General features: G+C 42.8%; 1 protein-coding gene across 1 annotated transcript; it reads left to right on the plus strand.

The window, feature by feature from the left end:
* The first annotated feature begins 18,737 nt into the window (after positions 1-18,737).
* On the plus strand, positions 18,738-19,847 carry LOC138741793 (ATP-sensitive inward rectifier potassium channel 1-like). The gene has a single exon (XM_069896082.1). It carries the CDS (start codon positions 18,738-18,740, stop codon positions 19,845-19,847), a length of 1,110 nt encoding a protein of 369 aa, XP_069752183.1.
* The last annotated feature ends 626 nt before the right edge of the window (positions 19,848-20,473 follow it).

A 20,473-nucleotide genomic window follows, 5' to 3' on the forward strand; every position in this document is an offset into this window, starting at 1 on the left:
GGTTCGGAAAGAAGTAACAGTAGAGATTGTGAAGGCATTGGTGATGATCTTGCAGGACTCAATAGATTATGGTATGGTCCCAGAATACTGGAAAATTGTAAATGTCAATGCACTATTCAAGAAGGGATGGAGGGAGGCAGCAGAAAGAAAATGATACAACAGTTAGCCTGATGTCAGTGGTTGGGAAGATATGGGAGTCAATTGCCAAGGATGAGGTTATGGAGTACTTGGAGGCACTTGACAAGATAGGCCTAAAACAGCATAGTTCCCTTTAGGGAAAATCTCGCTTCACAAACCTATTAGAAATCTTTGAGGAAGTGACAAGCAGGCTGGATAAAGGAGATGCAGTGGATGTTGTGTATTTGGATTTTCAGAAGGTCACATGAGGCTACTAAACAAGATAAAAACACATAGCCTAACAGGAAACTAGCATGGGCAGAGCATTGGCTGATTGGCAAGAAGTAGAGAGTCAGAGTACAAGGATCATATTTTGGTTGGCTACCAGTTGCTAGTGGTGTTTCACAGGGGTTAATGTTGCGGCCAGTTCTTTTTATCTTGTACAGTAGTGATTTAGATTATGGAATAAATGGATTTGTAGTCAAGTTTGCAGATAGTATGAAGGACAGTGGAGGAGCAAGTGGTGTTGAAGAAGCAGGGATTCTGCAGAAGGACTTGGATTTGGAGAATGGGCAGAGAAGGGGTAAATTAAATATAATGTCGGAAAGTGTACGGTAGAAAATGTAAACAGGCAGACTATTTTCTAAATGAAGAGAAAATTGAAAATACTCAGATGCAAAGGGACCTGGGAGTTCTCGTGCCGGATAGCCTGAAGGTTGAATGTTGTGTTGTTAGTGAAAAAAGCAAATGCAATGCTGGAATTTATTTCAAGAAGAATAGAATATAGGAGCAGGGATGTGATGTTGAGGCTTTATAAGGTGCTGGTGAGACCTCACTTGGAGGATTGTGAGCAGTTTTGGGCACTTCATTTAAGAAAAGATGTGCTGAAGTTGGAAAGGGTTCAAAAGTGATTCCAGGAATGAAAGGGTTATCATATGAGGAGAGTTTGACAGCCCTTGGTCTGTACTCGATGAAAATTACTGTAAATATTAGTGTATAATGCGACCCGTGTATAATGCGACCACCCCCATTTTTGAGGGGAAAAATTTTACCCCCGTGTATAAAACGCCCCCCTTCCCTCACCCGCCTGAGTCATGCTGATGTCTCTCTGCTCATCCATTTGCCCGGCCGCCCTCCTCCTGAGACACGCTGGCATCTCTCTGCTCATCCACTCACCCGCTCACCTGGCCTCCTGAGTCACGCTTGCGTCTCTCCATTTGCCCGCTTGACTGGCCGGCCTCGAGTCATGCTCGTGTCTCTCCACTTGCCTACTCACCTGCCTGCCCAGCCCCCTGAGTCATGCTCGCATGTCTCCGCTCACCCGCCCAGCCGACTGCCCACGTTGCGCTGCTGACTACCACCCACCTGGCCAGCTGCCCAAGTTGAGCTGCCAACTACCGCTCGCCCGGCCACCCAAGTCGCACAGCTGACTATCGCTCGTTCACTCGCCTGCAGCCAAAGTTAAAGGTGTTGAGTGGCTGTCACTGACCTCGAGGGCACCTTCTCTTACCTTCAGTGGAAAGGTGACTCTGTGCTGAGCATTCGGTGGGAAAGAAGCAAAGAAGATCCAAAGCCCACGCTCAAACTCATCCTTCAGTGCACACCCTCCTTAGCCCTGGCTCCAACAAGGTACAGGGGAGGATTTGGAGTTGGGCATCAGGAGCTCTGGGGTAGGCCAAGGGGATGGTTCAGAATCAGGCATCAGGATCTCTATTCACCGGAGCTCCCGATGCCCGACCCCAAACCCTCCAGACAGCTGTTGGCCTACAGGCGCACATCTGAGCTCTCAATGCCAACTCTGAACACCCTTCCTTCCAGCCTACTACTTTGCACATACACTGTGTGTGTGTAGTAGGTGAAGGGGGAAGGTTTGAACTTGGGCCTCGGTAGCTTTGGTGTAGGCTGAGGGGAGGGTTCAGAGTCAGGTGTAGGGAGCTCCGGTGTAGAGTGAGGGGAGGGTTCGAAGTTGGGCCTCAGGAGCTCTGATATAGGCCGAGGGGAGTTTCAAAGTCAGGTGTCAGAGGCTTCAGTCACTGGAGCTCCTGACACCTGACTCTGAACAATCCCCTGGGCGGTTGTAATGAAAGTACCAATGCCAATTATTCTCTTGCTGGTCTTAAAAGTATCCTGTTCGAAATAAATCTGATAAAGAGTGTTGGGGGAGTCAGGTTTGGTGCAGGATGGGGTGAGGGGAATAATTTACAGGCTTTGCTAGTACATGCATGCCACAAATTGTCAATTTTCAGCCAATTCCTTGCCTTGCTTGCTGCGCACACTGCGTAGAACTTTTAAAAAAATCATAGTTAAAGGAGGATTGGTCCTGGAGCTCTCACCACCTTGGAGAATTTTCAGTGCTGGGTTTAATAGGAAGCCCACAGCAGAATGTGTGCAAGTTTCAGTGGGAGAGCGAGGACACTAGCAGCTGAAGTTGCATCTCCGAGGCACAGACTGGTCAAGGGAACTGACATTGAGCGGCAGAGGGTGTCAACATGGCTTACGGTACATTCAACATGCACTCCTGCACCTAATCAGCACATACGAGCTTGCTTTTAAACTCTTACGAGTATTGGTGTGCATGAACAGTGGCACCCCCTCCCCTCAAGTGGTGCCCAGGGCATGTGCCCTGGCTGCCATACCCTAGATATGCTTATGAGGGCACAACTTCAGGACTGAACAGAGATGTGAATTTGTTGCTACAGGCAGTTGTAGATATTCGAGGCAGAGATTGATAGGTCTTTGGTTAGCCAGGGCATCAAAGGTTAGGGGAGAAGGCTTGGAAATGGGGCTGAGTGAGAAAATAGATCAGCTGATGTTTGAATGGCAGGGAAGTCTGATGGGCTGAATATCCTATTTCTGCTCCTATGTCATGCTCTCTTGGTCTTATGTAAATTACCTTGTGTTGGCTGTAGAACAGTTCAGATTTGGATGATGAACACTTCTGGTAATGGTAGTAGAGCATGTCAGGTGATTGAGGCAATGCTCCTGGTGATGGAGATGGAGCACCTGGTGATGCAGGTACAGAATCTGGATGGAGTTAGATCACCTGATGATGGAGGTACACATCGTGGTGATGGACACAGAGCAGTTCGGGAATGAATAGTACAAGCCCTTTGGCACATGATGTTGTGCCGACCATATGGACCTACCAAAGAAAACCCCTCCCTACCTCATGGAGCTCTTCTCTTCATTCATCCACGTGCCTGTCTAAGAGTCTCTTAAGTACTCCTATTGTTCCAGCCTTCCCCATCACCTCTAGCAATGTATTCCAGGAACCTACAAAACTCTATATATAAAAAAACGTATCCCTGATGTCTCCCCTAAAATTCCCTCCCTTCTGTGTACAGATGTCCTTTGGTGTTTGCCCTGCCCTGGGGAAAAAAGGCTTTGGCTGTCCACCTTATCTATGCCTTTCATAATCTTGTGATCCTCTTTTAAGTCCCCTCTCATTTTTCTTCGCTCCAAAGATAAAAGGCCTAGCTCTGCTAACCTTGCCTCATAAGTTATATTTTCCAATCCTGGTAAATCTCTGCACCCTCTCCATAGCTTCCACATCCTTCCTGTAATAAGGTGACCAGAAATGAACATAATGTTCTAAGTGTGGTCTCACCAGAGATTTGTAGAGCTGCAACGATACCTCAGGACTCCTGAACTCAATCCGCTGACTAATGAAACCAGACATTCCATAGGCCTTCTCAATTATCCTATCAATCTGAACGGAAACCTTGAGAGATCTATGGATTTGGTCCCAAGGTTCCTCTGTTCTTCCACACTGTTAAGTACCTGACCATTAACTAAGTACTCTGCCTGCAAGTTTGACCTTCCATCTTCCTACGGGCAGTGAGAATGCAGAACGATCAAATGAACTCCTCACACCATCATATTAACAAAACAATATTTGTATAGATAAAATACTTGTCTGAATGTGAGTTATATCTGGTTGTGTGTCTGTGTGTTTTGCACCAAGGACTGGAGAATACTGTTTTGTTGGGTTGTACTTGTACAATCAGAAGACAATAAACTTGACGACTAACAAAATGCATCACCTCACACTTATCCAGATTGAACTCCATCTGCCACTTTTCTGCCCAACTCTGCATCCTATCTATATCCTGTTGCAATCTATGACAACCTGGAACACTATCCACAACACCTCTAACCTGCCCATCATTCACAAATGTACTGACCCATCCCTCTAATTCTTCGATAAGGTGATTTATAAAAATCACATTGAGCAGGGGTCCCAGAACAGATTCCTGCAAAACTCGACTAGTCTCTGAGATCCAGGCAGAATACTTTCCATCCACTACTACTCTCTGCTTTCTACAGGCAGGCCAATTCTGAATCCAAACATCGAAGGTTCCATGGATCCCATGCGTCCTGACTTTCTGAACGAATCTCCCAAGGGGAGATTTGTCAAATGTAACTGAACATTTATCTGAGGTAAAATAAAGTAGCCATAGCATAGTCTGGATTGTTTGTTACTTCTTCAGAGGAGCATCTGAGAATTCTCTGTAAATGAGGAATGTTTATTATTGGCCTCTGCACTTGTGAGATCTCTGCACATATGGTGCCAATGAAGATATCAACACCGAATTAGACCAATGCCTTCACTGGTCCCTGGGACTTTGGCTGGAACACAGGTAATTATGACGTTAGGTCTGGAATCACATTGGTAGATATCCCCCAAAGTAACAGAGTTTTAACTGATCGGGCCTTCATCAAGTCTTCCCATCTGTGGTGCATTATTGGAGGGGACTGTTGATCATTTTCCATCTCAATCTCATCAATTTAACAAATTAGCAGAGGAGAGAGAGAACAAAATATCACACCAAAGCCACACTGGAAGTTTCTAACTTCCTTGTATGTTGTAACTACATGCAGCAATGATTTCAATAATTTTTATTATCTCACATTATTCTTGTCCAATGTTTTTATGATTATACCATTAACCACAATTTCAGCCTTATAATATCAAAACGTTAGAGTCATTTATTAGCTTATCATCCTGTTCTGAACAAGAGCAGGATCCTTACTGTCTCTCTTAGATGATGTATGTTTTCCCACAATGGAAAGCACACATTACAGATTTGTAGAACTAAGAGGGAAATTAGGATGGCAAAAAAGGGAACAGGAAATTACTTTGAAAGATAAAGTGAGGGAGGATCTTAAAAGATTCAACATATATTTTCAGGGAAAAATTGTCAGAATTTCTGTGCATATGCACATGGTACAAAGTGTATGACAATAAACTCATCATCATGAACAATATGGCAACTTAAGGATCAGAGTGGCCATCCTATATGAAGTTACAAGGGATGCTTGATGTTCAGAATTAATATTTCTCATCTCTATTTACAATGGAGAAAGCCTTTGATCCAAGGGGACGGGGATATCTCGGAAATAGTCAATATTCCAGAGGAGGAGATGCGAGGATTCTGAGAATCTCGGATCAACATGTATTTAGAAAGCTATAGTCAGCATGTGGGAAATCTTGTCTCAGGAATTCGATTGAGTGTTTTGAAGAGGTGACTAACAGGATTGATGACTGCAGGGCTGTAGGTATTGACTGTATAGACTTTAGCAAGGTCCCATATGGTATTTGGTCCAGAAGTCAGATCACATGGGATCCAGCGTGAGCTTGCCATTGGATGCAGATTGGCTTGATGGTAGGACACAGTAATCGTAGAGGGTTGTTACTCAAATTGGAGGCCAGTGACCAGTGATGCACCCAAGGTCTACTGGTGTGCATCACTTATATTAATGGAATGGGATGACACAATTAGTAAGTTTGCAGATGACGAGAAAATTAGTAATAAAGTGGACAGTGAGAAAAGTTATCTAAAATTACAGCAAGATGTAGATGAACTGTGAAAATGGACAAAGGAATGGGGGATGGAATTGACACAGACAAGTGGAAGTAGGTTAAACAAGGGCAGAACTTGCTCAGTGAATGGTAGAACCCTGGAAAGTGTGTTAGAACTGAAAGACCTAGCAGTACAGGGTAGTGAAGAAAGCATTAATGGGTCAGGGCACTGAGAGCAGGAGCTGAGATGTCATGTTACAACTGCTTAAGATGTTGGTGAGATCACACTTGGAGCAGTGTGTGCTGTTCTTATCCTCCAGCTAAAGGAGAGCTGTCATTAATCTGGAAGGGATGCAGAAATGATTCACAAGAATGTTACTGGCGATTCAATTATGAAAAGAGTCTGGATGAGATGAAACTTTTATTCATGGAGTGCAAGAGACTGAGGGCTATGGAACATAGAGCATAGAAACCCATAGCATAGTTCAGCCCACAGTGTTGTAGTGATCTAATAACCAACTCTAATAACTGTCTCAAATTTCCATGTTGCATAAACCCTTCATTTTTCTCAGTTCCACGTTTAAATTTTAAATGTAGACATCCAACACGGTAAATGGCCCTTCTGTCCCATGACCCCGTGTCGCCCAATTACACACAATTAACCTACAACCCCTGCACTTATTTGGAATGTGGGAGGAGATTGGAGCATCTGGGGAGAGTGCAAAAACTCCTTACAGACAGCGCCAGATCCGAATCCCGGTCGCTGGCACTGCAACAGTGTTACGCTAACCACACCACCTCTTTTAGATATATTCCCTATTTAATCATCTCTTAAATGATCTAATTGTTCCTGCCTCCGCCACCATTGCTGGCAGTGCTCATCAATCTCTGTGTGAAATAAATGCCTCTTGCATCCTCTCCTCTACTTACTCCCAAGCACCTTTATGACCCTGTTAGCCACCTCAGCCCTGGAAAAAAAAACCTCTTCTATCCACTTGATCAACATTCTCATCATCTTATACACCTGTATCAGGTCACTCCACATACAAGGCCAGTAGTCTTTGTCTTTTTCCAAAAATAAGGAAGTCTTAAATTGAATGCGAGAAGAGAAAGATTTAAAAAGACTTGAAGTGCACTGTTTTCTCAGAGGACGGTGGCTGTGTGGATGAGGCTTCCAGTGCAAGTGGTGGAGGTGAAGACAACTGTCATGTTTAAAATACATTGAGTCAGGCAGAATAATGGGGAAGATTCCGAGGGATCTGGGCCGAATGCAGGCAAATGGGATGAGCTGAGGTAGACTATTGGATGGCATGCTCAAGACAGGTTAACATTAAAAAAAAATAGACATACAGCACAGAAACAAACCAACTTGGCCCTACGAGTCTGTACTGCCCAACTCACACTCCACCAAATGACACCCTGGTACATTTTTGAACGGTGAGTGGAAACTGGAACCTCCAGGGAAAACCCATGCAGATGCAGGGAGAACATATAAACTCCTTACAGACAGTGCGGGATTTGAACCCAGGTTCGGTCCCGATCACTGGCTCTGTAAACACATTGCACTAACTACTATGCCAATTCCTTGACTCCACATCTCTATGAGAGTTTCTTTAGCTCCTTTAGAAATATAAAATGATTGTTAATAGTTTTCTGCGATGTTTATGGGGATAAGTGGAAGATCGAACACAGAGAATTAAAAGCCTTCACTTGGTCTCTTTAAATATGGAACACATTAGTCCCTTTTCCACTGGTACCCTGTCCCAGGAATTAACTGGGAATTTACAGGGACAGGGTCCAGTGGAAAAGGAACGTTGTCTGAATGCCGGTGTCAAATGACGTCATTTCACGCCGGGGATCAACCTCCTCAACTCCTACTCATATCTCTGGTGTCAGCTGATGCCGGCGTGCTGATAAAACTAGTGGAAAAGGGGACAGCAGAAAGCCACCTGTTTCCATTTGAAGGTAGAACACTCTGATCCCCGGGGATGAGTGTGTTCAGTGGAAAAGTGATTAGTGTCCCAGTTAAGGGTGACCCAGTGGAAATGGATCAAAGGGCTTCCTATCCCGGGACACTGCACAGCCAAGTAACTGGGATGGCAGTGGAAAAGAGGCTATTGAGTACGGGACAGGAACAGGTCCTTTGGTGCACAATATCTGCACTGAACATGCTGCTAATCTAACCTAAGCCCATCTACCTGCACATGCCTTATCCCTCTATTCCTTGCTGTGTCTAAATGCCTCTCAAAAGTTGCTATTGAATTTGCTTCCACCACCTCCTTTGGCAGCACCCACCACTCTCTCTGTAAAAAAAATCTTCAGCTCAGAAATCTCTTTTAAACACCCCCCCCCCCCCCCATTGCAATGAATTCAGTTTCAAATCCCACTAAAACAACTTCAGAATTATTCCATTGCCCCCACAGCTCTCCTGAGAAGTGAAGGTGGAGTGGCAGGGTATCATACCAAGATAGAGAGGGGGCAGAGTTCATGCCTTGTTGACATTTATGGTGCTGAAGTCAAAGTGCAGATAGCTTCAGGTTCTTAGGAATAAAGATCTCCAGTTACCAGACCTAATCAAACCATCAAAAAAGCGAATCTACTTTCTCCAAAGACTAAGAAAGTTCAGACTCTCCCTATTCCCACCCTCCTGTCCACTTCTACAGGTGCACCATTGAGACCTGCTGGATACATCACAGTGTGGGATGGGAGCTGATCTGCTGAAGATTGAAAGAAGAAGATAGTGAATGCAGCTTAGAACATCACGCAAATTTTCCTCCCTGTTCTTCCCTGGGAAAGGCAACCAACATGCAGAAAGACCCATCACACTCCAGACACACTCTCACCTCCCTCCTCCCAAGTATGCAACACAGGCTTAAAGCCAGTCTACCCAGCAGCCATCAAACTCCTGAATGAACCCCACCATGGTGCTTTCACGTTGCCCTTGCTTGGTCCGAGCTGACTTTTCTTTTCATTGTTATCCTCACATTCTGCAAATTGTATGAATGTTAGAGATCACCTGTCAATCTGCTCGCAGAAGAACCCTTCTCACTTGCACTAGCATTTTATGACAAATAAGCATAAGCTAAAGACCTAAGAGCCCACCTCTTCCTCGATCACTGTTCAGCAGTTCAGGTGGATCCAACTGGTTGATCTGAAAGCTTGGAAGTGAAGCATTCGCACATCCACTGATGAACCAGTTTGACTGATAGTCAGTCAGAAAGTTGCAGGCTCAGCAGTCCACATGGACAACATCCATCTACAGATCTGAGACACTTGTGAATTAACACGAGCACAACAATTAGGCTATTCAGCCCATCAAGCCTGCTCTGCCATTCAACTTATGATCAATGTATTTTTTTCCTCTCAACCCTATTCTCATGCCTTCTCTTCATAACCTTCTAATCAAGAACCTATCAACCTTCACTTTAAATCTCCTCAATGATTTCATCTCCACAGCTGTCTGTAGAGTTACAACCTGAAGAAATTTATCATCACCTGTGATGTCCTTTTATTCTGAGGCTGTGCCCTCTGGTCCTGGACTCTCCCTTTTCTGCGTGCATCAGTCAGTAATTGGCCAATGGTTCTCATTGGTCAAACATTGTCCAACCAGCTGCGAGGCCATCTACTTCACTGCTTTGTTTCTCCACATCCTCTCTTCCACTACTCCTTATTGATCCATAATCTGGTGGAATCTCACTCTCCTCATTGTGCTGAGGTCAATTACTGTTGTTTCATCTACAAACCTGATGACTCTGTTGGCTCAGGATCTGGTGATGTGGCCGTGGGTCAGCAGCGTGAACAAGTGTGGGCTGAGCACCCAGTCCTGAGATGTGCCAGTGCTCAGTGTGATGGCACTCAATGCACTGCTGCCAACCCAGATAGAGCATGCTTTTTACGTTAGAAAGTCAAGGATCCAGTTAAGGAGAGAGGTGTTGAGTCTCAGTGAGGAGAGTTTCTCCACAACCCTCTGAGGTATGATTGTATTAAGCACTGAGCTGAGGGTAATGAACAGAAGCCTAGCATATGGAGTGTTATTCTCCAGGTGGGATAGGATGTAGTGGAGGAACATCAGTGGAATGGTTTCATCCAAAGGTGAATTGCAATGGATCCAGTGTCTCTGGGAGGTGTTCTTTGATGTGTTCCATCACCAGACACTCGAAGCATTTCATAATGGTGGAGGTCAGTGCCATGTGGCAGCAGTCATCGAGGCCTGTTACTGTCATTCTCTTTGGTACCAGGATAATGGTTGCCATCTTGGACTGCTGCAATGATGTGTTGAAGATGTCCATATGGATTGCTGTCAGTTGGTCTGCAGAGTCCTTCAGTTCCCAATCAGTGATGTTGTCTAGTTCAGTTGCCTTGTGTATGTTCACCTTGTATAGGGTTCTCCTATACTTAATTTATTAAAAATCCCGAGACCGCAATGCCTCTGATCAACAGCAGTCACGAGGGCTTGCAGACTCCAGGGATGCGGAGGATTGGCACGGGGCACAAGGAAACGGGGAGACCATCCCCGTCTGAGAAGGAGAAGCAGATGACCCACGGGACAGTGACTAACATGGACCAGTGAGGGGGCTCGGCGGCTGAAAGATCAATGCATGTGATGGGCTGTGGCAATTTGAGGTGAGGAACCCACGGAGGCTGTGGGCTGCTGGTGACAGTTGTCGGGAGACTCGTGTCGGGCTGCAGGGGTACCAGGTATCGGAACTGGGATGCGAGCGGGTGTTGTTGGCATTGAAGGGATTCCTGACTGTGTCACAGGTTCAGATCTGGAGCTCGGGTCAGCGACGGTTTGGACTGGACTCTGTGAGGCTGCAGGGGCTGTGGAAACACTGGAGGCAAATCTATGGACACTCGGTGACCTGGGAGGAGACTCTCTTTTGCTTCTCTTCCTTTGACTGTAAGAAGTGCTTCAAGCAATTTCAGCCGATGGCGAATTTGTCTGCCTTACAACAGGCAAAAGCAATTTCATGTAATATGACACTGTTTTATTACAAGGACACTACATTTAATCTTGAATCTTGAATCCTTACCTCAGCCATGACTGTATGCAGCTTTCACCCTTCATCCACGTCCTCCAGTTATCCAGTATAATTTTAAATACTTCTATCAAATCTCCCCTCATATTTTACATGCAAGGGAATAAATTCATAACCTGTTTAACCTTTCCCTATAACTCAGTTCCTGAAATCCTGAGAACATCTTTTTAAATATTATCTACACTCTTTCAATTTTATTGATATCTTTCCTGTAATTAGGTGACCAAAACTGCACACAGTTCTCCATATTTGGCCTCAACAATGTCTTATGTATCTTCAATTCCTGTACTTAATGCATTGATTTATATAGACCAATCTGCCAAAAGCTCACTTTACAACCCTATCTCTCTACCTGTGATGCCAATTTAAAGGTACTATGTGCAATACAAGACTTTTGTGTCATCTGCAAACTTACTAATCATGCCATGCATATCTTCATTTAAATCCTTGATTGTAGCACCTGCAATCTCATTTTTTCTGGTTTAAAGCTTATGATAACAATTTGAAATGTTTAGCCATTCCTGTTATGTTGGTAACTTCAGAAGAGAGCTTGCACACAGCTGTTAATTTTAAAATTCTTTAAAATTTAGATGCACAGCACGGTAACAGGCAATACCATCCCTCAAGCCTGACTGCTGCCTAAATTAACTTGCAACCTCCATATGTTTTAGATGCTGAGAAAGCCTTTGATAGATTAGAATGGAATTATTTATTTTAGAAACATTTGGTTTTGGGTCTACATTTATTAATCGGGTTAAAACTTTATATAAAAATCCCTCTGCTAAAGTGGTAACTAAAGGACAATTTTTTTTCTGCTTTTCCACTGACTAGATCAGGTAGACAAGGATGTCCTTTAACTCCTGCTTTGTTTATTTTAGCAATTAAACCTTTAGGAGAGTTAATAAGACTCTAATATTTAGGGGTGTAAAGGTTAGTCAAGAGGAACATAAGATTAATTTACTTGCTGATGATGTTTTGGTCAATATGACAGATCCTACAAATTCTTTGCTTCAATTGTATATAAGACTGGAAAAATATGGTGAAATATTGCATTATAAGATTAATTGGGACAAAAGTGAAATTATGCCCTTGGTTAAAGGTGATTATACTCAATGTAGAGAATTTTCTCAATTTAAGCAGTCAGAGGATAGAATTAAATATTTGGGGATTAATGTTGATAATGATTTAAATAACATAAATTAAGCTATTTGCCTTTACTTAATAAAATTAAAGAAGATTTAAATAGGTGAAATAACTTGCCTATAACTTTAGTAGGTAGAATGAATTGTATAAAAATGAAGGGGTAAAACACAGGATTCTGTTGACACCGTGGTTAAGTGAAAAAACACACAAATGCTGGAGAAACTCAGCAGGTCAAACAATGTATAAAAATGAATATTTTCCCAAGGGTTCAATATCTTTTTCAGTCAATTCCTTGTTGGATCCTGCAAAAAGTAAATTTAAGGATTTACCTTTGAGCATTAGGATGTTTGAATGGAAAGGAAAGATGCCGAGAGTGGATTTGGAAAAACTGACCTGGAAATTTGATTTGGGAAGTTTGCAACTTTCCCATTTTAAGAACTATTATAAAATTGCTCAATTGAAATTTATTAATGGGGTGTTTGATGTAGATAAATCCTCACCTTGGGTTAAAATAGAATTGAGTAAAACAGGAGAAAACAGGATGCAGAATTTATAAATGGAATTCAAAATTGTTAATATGAACCAGAGATAGTTTGAAACATTTGAATGAATTATGGAATAAAATAGATGATGAAATGGGTGGAAAAGGTTTGATTTCTCGAAAAATGCCTTTATATCAGAATAGACTTCCTTTCTCTATGGATAATAAATTTTTGAGGATTTGGAATGGAATGGGGATTAAGAAAATAGAATATCTTGTAGCTGGTAAATTTATTAATTTTCAATCAATGAAGGAAAAATTTAATGTCCCAAATGATACTTCTTTTGTTATTATCAGGTTAAGCATTTCTTGTTTGATAAGTTAGGTCATAATTTGATACAACCTAGACAGAATGAATTAGAATTATTGATAAGTGAGGTTGGTATAAATAAGTTTATTTCAGAGATGTATCAATTACTTCAAAAAGCAGCTCCTAAATTAGGAATTCATAAATTGAAATTAGGACGGGATTTTGATCTAAATAGATGAATAGATGAAAATGATTGGATGTAGTTATGTAAGGAAAATATGAAAACAATTATTAATGTTGGGTTTAGACTAGTTCAATATAATTTTTTGCATCAATTATATTTAACTCCTCAAAAATAAAAATAAGTTGAATCCAACATTATCAGATGTGATCAGGAAGTTGGTTCTTTTTAAAAAAAATTTACTTGAGTGTGTCCTCGAGTAAAGCCTTTTTGGTTAGAGGTAAAACATTATTTGGAGAAAATATTAGGGGTAAAACTCCCACAGGATCCAATGTTATTTTAGTTGGGTAACATTAAAGTGGTTAGACCGAAATTAAGATTAACCATGTATCAGATTGAATTTTAAAATTGTCTTTAGCTGTTTCTAGGAAGTGCATAGACATTACTTGGAAATTAGATGCAGATTTAGGGATGGAGCGGTAGCATGTAGAATTGCGTTCATGTCTTCCTCTTGAGAAAATAGCATAAGTTATGTAATAAATACCATTATTTTTGAAAATATGGAGCCCTTATTTACAGTATGTTGGTTTGAAAATTTGAAGGACTCTCTGCAAGCCCGTCCTGTTGGTAACCCCCAGTTCCATTATTATTTGAATTGAGACTTTTATTTCTTTTTGACATTCTCCTAACTTTTTTGAAATATCTTTGATACTTTAGGGGAGGGTGGTGGGTGTGTGGGGGGGGGGGAGGGGTGTGTGTGGGAAGAGAGCAGGGTGGGAGGGATGAGAGTTTTTATATATATACCACATTTATACTTAATTTCTATTTGAAGTTTGATTGAATATGTATACATGGATGTGGTTTTTAAAATTCTTAAATAAAATGTTTAAAAAAATGTTTTAAAAATTTAGACATTCAGCATGGTAACAGGCAATTCCAACCCATGAGCCCGAGTGCTGCCTAAATACCCCAGTTAACTTGAAACCCCCATATGTTTTGAAGAGTGGGAGGAAACTGGAGTCCCCGGAGGAAACCCACACAGACACAGGGAGAACGTGCAAACTCCTTGCAGAAACAGCCAAGGAAGAAATGGCTCCCTGGCTAATTAGAGAGTGTTGGAAAATGTTGGCTGGAACATTGTGCCTTAAGATATTTTGTGCCCATTTAAGTACGTAGGCAGAGTCTTACAAGATGAGCCAAAAGACATCATCAATCAAGGAAAATAACACCGTGTATATTCAAGAGGGAAATGTTTGTGTGTATTTTGGTGAGTATGGTTCATAGTGTGAAAAAAAAAATCAGACAATGAATGCTATGGACCAGATGAGAGTGTGAACTCAGGATCTCCATCTGGAGGAGAATGGTCCACAAGTTGTTCAAGATGACATTGGGAAATAAATCCTACATGAAAGAATTGGAATAAATTTTTCAGTACTCGATAGGGGGATTTAGCTGTGGTAAAATTAACAATAAATAAGATGGTTTACTTCTGAGGCAATTGATACCTGTGTATCCTTACCTAATTTCAAGGCCAAACTAAGTCAGAGTTTCCATAGCTCAACATGAAAAAGATCAGCAAGTGACTGGTGGTCCTGGGTCTAATTTCAGCACCATTTTGACTGACTACAAGAGGTATAGATGGAGCTGAATTTGTTAGGTGTGTACTAGAAGGATTCCTGACACAGTGTATGGACCAGCTGACCAGAGGAGAGGCCATACTGGATATGGTTCTGGGGAATGAACCTGGTCAGGTGGAGGATCTCTCGGTGGGGAAGCACTTTGGTGAGAGTGACCACAACTCCCTTAGCTCCAACATAGCTATGGAAAAGGATAAAAATGGTCAAACTGGGAAAGTGCTTAACTGAGGAAGGGCAAATTCTGAAAGGATGAGGCAGGAGCTAGTGAGAGTAAATTGGAACCAGAAGTTTAAGTGTGAAAGCACAGAAATAATATGGAGGAAGTTTAGGGATGACATGTGCAGGGTTCAAGATAGGTTTTTCCCACTGAGACAAGGAAAAAAAAATGTAGGAAAAGGGAACCATGGCTGTCGAAACAGTCAGGCAACTAGTCAAAAGGAAGAAGGAAACAGATATTAGATACAGGAAGCAGGAAACAGAAAGGGCTTGTGAGAAGTATATGGTAGCCAGGAAGGAGCTTAAGAATGGACTTTGGAGAGCTCAAAGGGGGCATGAGAAGGCCTTGACATGTAGGATTAAGGAGAACCCCAAGGCATTCTATGCATATGTGAAGAACCGAAGGATGATGAGAATGAAGGTGGGGTCACCAAAGGATAAAGGAGGCAACATGTGTCTGGAGGTGGAAGAGGTTGGGGACGTCCTAAATGAATACTTTGCTTCAATATTCACATGAGTAAAGGACCTTAATCACAGTAAGGTTGAAATGGAACAGGCCTGTGTGCTGGACAATGTGGAGATAAAGGAAGTGAAGGTGTTGGATCTTAAAAACATCAAGATTTGAAAGTTCCCGTGGCCTGATGCAATATACTCTAGGCTGCTGTGGGAAGTGACAGAAGGGGTAGCTGGGACAGAATCCTCTTTAGCCACAGGGGGTTGCTGGAGGGTTGGAGAATGGCAAAAAAAAGGTAATAGGGAGAATACTGGAAATTATAGAATGGCGAGTCTTTCATCAGTGGTGTGTAAACTTAAGGATAGGACCTATGAGTATTTGGAGAAGTCCAGTCTACTCAAGAATAGTCAGCATGGCTTTGTGAAGGGAAGGCTGTGCCTTACAAGTTTAATTGAGTTTTTTAAGGAGGTAACAAAAAAATTGATGAGGTTAGGGGGGTAGATGTGGTCTACATGGATTTTAGCAAGGCATTTGACAAGGTCCCCCATGAGAGAATCATCTAGAAAATCATGAGTCACAGGATCAGTGGAACCTTGGATGTGTGGATAAAAAATTGCCCTGTAGGAAGAAAGCAAGAGTAATAGTGGAAGGAAAGTATTCTGCCATGGTGACTAGGATCTGTCCAGGGATCCCTGCTCTTTGTGACTTTTATAAATGATCTGGACGATGAGGCAGAAGGAAGGGTCAGTAAGTTTGCAGAAGACATGAAAGTTGGAGAAGTTGTGGATGGAGCTGAAGGTTGTCGAAGGTCACAAGAGGATATAGACAGGATGCAGAGCTGGGTAGAAAAGTAGCAGATGGAGTTCAATCCGGATAATTGTGAGTGTGACCTTGGGGTGCAAGTCCACACATCCTTCAAGGTCGCCACCCAGATTGATAGGATAGTTAAGGAGGCTTATGGGATGCTGGGCTTTATAAATAGGGGGATTGAATTCAGGAGTAGAGAGGTCATGTGGCATTTCTACAAATTTTTGGTAAGACTACACTTAGAGTGTTGTGTTCAGTTCTGGTCACCTCATTATAGGAAGTATCTGGAAGCTATGGAGAATTACCAGGATGTTACCTAGACTGAGAAACAAGTTTTATGAGGTAGAGCTGGGAGGTTTCCCTTTGGTGTGGAAAATGAAAGTGAAGGGAGGGAAGTTTAAGGGAGACATCAGGGGTAAGTTTTTACACAGAAAGTTGTGGGTGCTTGGAATGCCTTGCTGGGGATGGTGGTTGAAGCTGAAACATTGGGGGCATTTAAGAGGCTCTTAAACACATGGATGAAAGAAAAATAGTGGGTTATGGGGTAGGAAGTGTTTAGTACATTTTTAAAGAAATATATGGGTCAGCACAACATAGAGGGCTGAAAGGTCTGTACTGTGTTGTACTGTTGTGTGTTATATGTTCATCCCAAGCTCAGTCTTCTCGTGAACAAGAGGTGATTTTTTTTTTGTGCCCTGTATCTGTTGCCTTGACTTTCACCATATCTGGGAAATAACCATCTTCCACCTTCTGCTGCCTTCACCAATACAGGAGCTGACCTTTCCCAGGCTTGATAAACAAGCTAATTCAGAGCTCACCCTTATGAGCCATAAACCAATCATCAAACCTTTGTCCTCAGCTTTAAGCCCCTTCGTGACCTTGCTGCTCATCTGCTCTCCTTTAGAATTTTGTTTGGCCCCAATCACCTTTTCACAAGCCCTTTCTCCAGCCAATTTATTGTCTTCCGACCTTTAACTCTCATCTTCAGGCTTATTTCTTCAATCGTCCCTTGGCCCTCTTTACTTTCCTTTTTAAATATTTTTTAAAAATAATGAAACGTTCAGCACGGTAACAGGCCCTTCCAGCTCATGATCCCATGTCACCCAAATACATCCATGTGAGCAATTAACCTATAACTCCTGTACAATTTTGAAAAGTGGGAGGAAACTCATTGCAGTCACGGGGGAGAACGAACAAACTTTTACAGACAGCGCCAGATTCGAATCCATGTCCCTGGTGCTGTAATAGCATTGTGTAAACCACTACGCTGACCGCATCATGCATTTTCTACTCAGTGCTCGTCCTGTTCTTTTTGGAAAGATCCCGGGCCACTGTATTAAGAGTGCTGAGACCTTGTTATTTTCCCTGAGCCTTTCTCTGGCTATGCAATTGAAGAGCAACGACTCAAGATCTTGTATCAACAATTCCCACTGTTGGCAATTCTAACCTGTGATTCATCATGCTGTATCTGTTTTCTCAGAGGAACCCTACTTATTATTTTCCTCAATTTATTTGCTTTATCATTGAACATTAATTCTTTTATCTGTTCCGGTGAATGTAAAAGATCCAGGAAGCCATTTAGTCTAGGAACAGACACAACCTGCTCACGCTGACCACACTAGTCCCATCCATTTGAAAAAGAGCAGGGCAGGTATCCTTGGAGATTTGAACCATGTTAATCCATCAGTAAACATCACGTCAGACTAAACGCTGATTATGAATCAAACATCCCCCTGGGATCGTGCTGCATGCAACTGTAATGCCATATTTTCACGCAGCTGTAATAAATCCTTTACTTTGGATCAAAATAACAATCTAATTTCAAGTCCTTCTCCCTTTTGTTTCTTGTTCACATAACAAGCTGAACATTACTCACCAGCAAAATTAGGGTAAGGATCAAGACCTCCTAACGTGGAAGTGTGAAGTCCCTAACATGGACATGTAACCTTCACGCTTAGCTTGAAGAATTAAAACTGTCCCGGGGCAAATGTTCCCTTGTCAGTCTTGTGATAACTTCTAGTTGACCATTAACTGGTATATGTCTGATTTGTTCCAATATGTAACCAGTTATTGTTTAAAACATATACAGAAACTCTGTATTGAGTTGTCAACTCACCATATACCTAGATGGTAGACATTTAATAAAAACATTGGTGTGGATTGTAGCTTGGGGAGACATAATGAAACCGAGTTTCCACTTCAAGGTTATAATTACAAAATGAAAGAAGATGTTTAGGGGAAACATTCAGTGGAACCTCGGCACAGAGAGTGGAATGAGCTGCCAGCTGAAGTGATGAATGCAGCTCAATTTTGACATTTAAAAATCAATAGATAGGCCCATGGATCAGTGGGGTGTGGAGGGCCCCTGGACTGGGAGGCAAAATATTAGTTTAGCACAGACTGGATGGGCCAAAGGGCCTGCGTCTGTTCTGTAGTGTTCTAGGATTCTATGGCTTGGAGTGAACTCTGAGATCATTGGAGTGTAAATAATGTCTCCAATGTAATTTTTTTGTATTATCTTCACAGATTAACAGATTTTTTTCGACATAATGTTCAAATACTTCCGCAGGAGATTCGCCAGAAGCCGAACAGGAAGCAATCAGAGGAGAGCTCGTCTGGTTTCCAAGGATGGGAGGTGTAACATAGAATTTGGAAATGTTAGGGAACATTCAAAGATTGGCTTTCTTGTGGATATTTGGACAACGGTCCTTGACCTCAAATGGAGGTACCAGATGGCCATCTTTATCTCAGCATTTCTGGGAAGTTGGTTCCTCTTCGGTTTGCTGTGGTATACTGTTGCTTACATGCACAGAGATCTCCCTGAATTTTCCCCTTCTCACAGCCACATCCCTTGTGTACAGAACATTAATGGGTTGACAAGTGCTTTTCTCTTTTCACTGGAAACTCAAGTCACCATTGGTTATGGTTTCAGATGTGTGACTGAACAGTGTGGTGAGGCTATCTTCCTCCTGGTGACTCAGTCCATCCTGGGTGTCATCATTAACTCTTTCATGTGTGGAGCCATTCTGGCAAAGATCTCCAGGCCTAAGAAACGAGCCAAAACCATTACATTCAGCAAGAGCGCTGTGATCAGCAAACGTGGGGGAAAACTCTGCCTCCTCATTCGAGTAGCCAACCTCAGGAAAAGCCTTCTGATTGGCAGCCACATTTATGGCAAACTTTTGAAAACCACAGTGACGCTCGAGGGTGAAACCATCATAATGGACCAGGTGAACATTGACTTTGTGGTAGATGCTGGGAATGAGAACCTATTCTTCATATCCCCTCTGACAATCTATCACATCATTGACAAGACCAGTCCTTTTTACGAGATGTCAGCTGAGACCATTAAGCAGCAAGACTTTGAGCTGGTGGTCTTCCTGGATGGTACAATAGAGGCCACCAGTGCCACGTGTCAGGTGCGCACTTCCTACATCCCAGAGGAAGTGTTCTGGGGTTACCGGTTTGCACCAATTGTCTCCAAGTCTAAGGAAGGCAAATATCGAGTTGATTTCTCCAACTTTGGCAAGACAGTGCAGGTGGACACCCCACACTGTGCATTCTGCCTCCAGGCTGAGAAAGAGGCCAAGGCCAACAAGAAGAAGGTGTACGATAATGAGATGGTCCAAGTCGATGAAGTGAATGAGACCAAAATGTGACGACCTTTCTGAAACTTTGACCAACGTTCCTTTGATATTTCTTGCCCCAGTCTCCTTTCTAATGTTGCATCTACTGCATAAACAATAATCGTTCCAATTATGCTCAGCAGAATCTCCACGGAGCCTCAGAGTAGCTGCAATGTGGGGAGGAGGTACCTTCGTCAGAAGTAATACAACGAGGGGAAGGAGCTCAGGCCAGCCATAATCATAACATGGGTGCCTAAGGCCATGTGATCAATGAAAAGTGCAGATCCAAGCCAGGTGTGGTGGGGGGGGGGTGGGGGGGGGTTGGGGGGGGTGGGGGGGTTCTCTCAGGCCAGGTTTGATGTGGTGGGGGGAAGGGGAGTCTCAAACCGGATGTGTTGTGATAGGAGAGGGTCTCAGGCCAGCTGTGATATTGGGAGAGAGGGTCTCAGTCCAAATATGATGTTGAGTTTGTTGAGATGGTTTTGACAGATGTGATACTGGCAGGGGAGTGACTTACTTGCACCTTAATATCAGGTTGGACACACATGCTAGGGGGGGTGTGGGGTTGGTGGGAACATGTCAATTGTAACACAGTGAGGAACTCTGAACCCAGGAATGGTGAACAGAGGACAGATGTGATCATGGAAGGACTGGCGGCG

This window comes from Narcine bancroftii, chromosome 8, assembly GCF_036971445.1.
Source record: "Narcine bancroftii isolate sNarBan1 chromosome 8, sNarBan1.hap1, whole genome shotgun sequence".
Lineage (NCBI taxonomy): Eukaryota > Metazoa > Chordata > Chondrichthyes > Torpediniformes > Narcinidae > Narcine > Narcine bancroftii.

Bases quoted from the DNA above. Each gene is read 5' to 3' on its own strand.
- LOC138741793 (XM_069896082.1), top strand. From the start codon at position 18,738: ATGTTCAAATACTTCCGCAGGAGATTCGCCAGAAGCCGAACAGGAAGC.